A 2,128-nucleotide genomic window follows, 5' to 3' on the forward strand; every position below is an offset into this window, starting at 1 on the left:
GTGAACAGTGAGAAAAAAATATACAAGAGAAACATGAACTACTACGTTTCAATTCAAGAGGATAAATTGTGTGAGAGACCGTAAGTATTTATATAATTTTTTTATTTCTTAAATATGTCTTCAGTTACTTAGATGTATTCTTTTTACAGTAATTCGTCTCATACCTCGAGACCTCGGTATACGCCTCATATTTTGGGAAGAAGATTCGCTTTGACAACAACAGCTTACAAATATCTTGATGTTGGAATCAGCGTGGGACCTGTGTCATCTGTAGAGCTGCTTATTGGTGACAACCGAGGAAATCAAATAATTCTGCCTTATGCTGGTTGGAAAGCGTTTGTCGAAAGACGTGCTGACATCGAACAACACTTGCAGTCTGCTGAGGTATCATCATCATCATCGCTAAAGATTCACGATTTGACCGTACAACTTGTAAAAATGTACGAGTCGAATATTGTAAAATTAACTTTACGCGATACATGTATGCACATGAAGCCGTCAACTATGTTATTCATGCTTGATCTTGAACATTGTATCAAGCATGTGTACTTTGAATTAAGCCAAAAAATTTGTTGCGTAAACGAAAAATATCAGTATTTTGTAAGCTACATACGCGACAATTGTATTGCGAATAAATATGATGCGATAAATATTTTGTGTAAAATATACGACAAAGCTTCACCTGTGGATTGTGAACTAATAGCTTATGCTTCTAATAATATTGTGTATGATGCGATACATAAATAAAATGTGTATTAAACATACATCATATGTTAAAACATTATTCTTTTCGTTCCTATTTCCTTAGAATTAAAATTTAAAAAAGCGTTCTATTGCATGATGAAGAAAAAAAAATTCCAACGGGTGGGAGGGAGAGAGAACGTGAACCTTCCAATGAGTGGGAAAGAGAGAGAACATGCGGTTGAGAAAAAATGTGAACCTTTGACCAAAATGGCGGCACTGCCAACGTGGTGGCGCTGCGCTCGAAAATGGCGGCGGCGGACCACGTGGTGGCGGTGGACCCTCGCGAGCCCGGCACTGCTAACGTGGTGGCGCTGCGCTCGAAAATGGCGGCGGCGGTGGACCACGTGGTGGCGGCGGACCCCCGCGGGCCCCACCAAGAAAGAATATCGTTAATAATTGATTACAACTTAATTATTAAATTGATTAATTAAATACCATTTAATTGATTGATTAAACGGTATTTAATTGTCTGATTAATTATCAATTAATTGATGAATTATTATTTAATTGCTTAATTAATTATCATTTAATAGCATAATTAATTATTAATTAATCGATAGATTAAAAAATGGTATTTAATTGATTGATTAATTATTAATTAATCGATAAATTATCAATTAATCGATAGATTATCTATTAATTGATTGATTAATTATCTATTAATTAAATTAATTAACCCCTTTGATTAACCCTTTTGACCTACATCCCCTTCCCCTTGACCTACATTCCCCCCACTCTTGACCTTGACCTACATTTGGTCCAGAATCCTCCTTATATTACTACTTATATAAATTATTTTATTTAAAATATTTGTAAATTTTCTGAATAAATTCATCATTTGCACGAATATATTTTTCGAAACTTCGAAGCTTCGAAGGTACCTTAAACTTCGAAAGGTCGAAGTTAACTTCGAAGCTTCGAAGTCTTTCGAAGCTTCGAATATTCGAAGTAGGTGAAAAGTAACAGCCCTACTAGAAAGAACGCTATACGAACGACTTACTATCATATAAAAATTGTAACTTTACAAAAGTTATGCACATCTCTCTGTTGTTTAACAAAAAGATAATATTTCTTATTGATCATTGTGTTTACAATAATGTTAGAACCGTTTAATTTATTACATTTTATTACATTTATTAAGTCCATCTCTATTAATTTACGATATAAGAAGAGGTGACCACTTATACTATACGGGAATTCTTTGTATATGATTATACGATTATACGATAATATTTCTCATTTCTTTAAACTTGACTTTCAGTTTAAAAGACAATGTAAAAATTATTTTTTGAATTATTTTTTATGTAAATACACTCAGCTGCAAAAAAAGCGGTACGTCACTGAAAAATTAGGAAAAATTTACCAAATTTTAAATGATCATAAC

The 2,128-nt window shown here is 33.1% G+C and overlaps 1 protein-coding gene across 1 annotated transcript in view; it reads left to right on the top strand.

Moving 5' to 3' along the window:
- The first annotated feature begins 51 nt into the window (after positions 1–51).
- LOC105456718 overlaps positions 52–2,128 on the top strand; it is a 3,440-nt gene continuing 1,363 nt past the window's right edge. The window contains exon 1 of the mRNA XM_011700965.1: positions 52–440. Coding sequence (XP_011699267.1) covers positions 133–440 — 308 coding nt within the window. The 5' untranslated portion in view covers positions 52–132. The remainder of the gene's footprint in view (positions 441–2,128) is intronic.

Source organism: Wasmannia auropunctata, unplaced genomic scaffold (genome assembly GCF_000956235.1).
Source record: "Wasmannia auropunctata unplaced genomic scaffold, wasmannia.A_1.0 LD336106.1, whole genome shotgun sequence".
Classification (NCBI taxonomy): domain Eukaryota; kingdom Metazoa; phylum Arthropoda; class Insecta; order Hymenoptera; family Formicidae; genus Wasmannia; species Wasmannia auropunctata.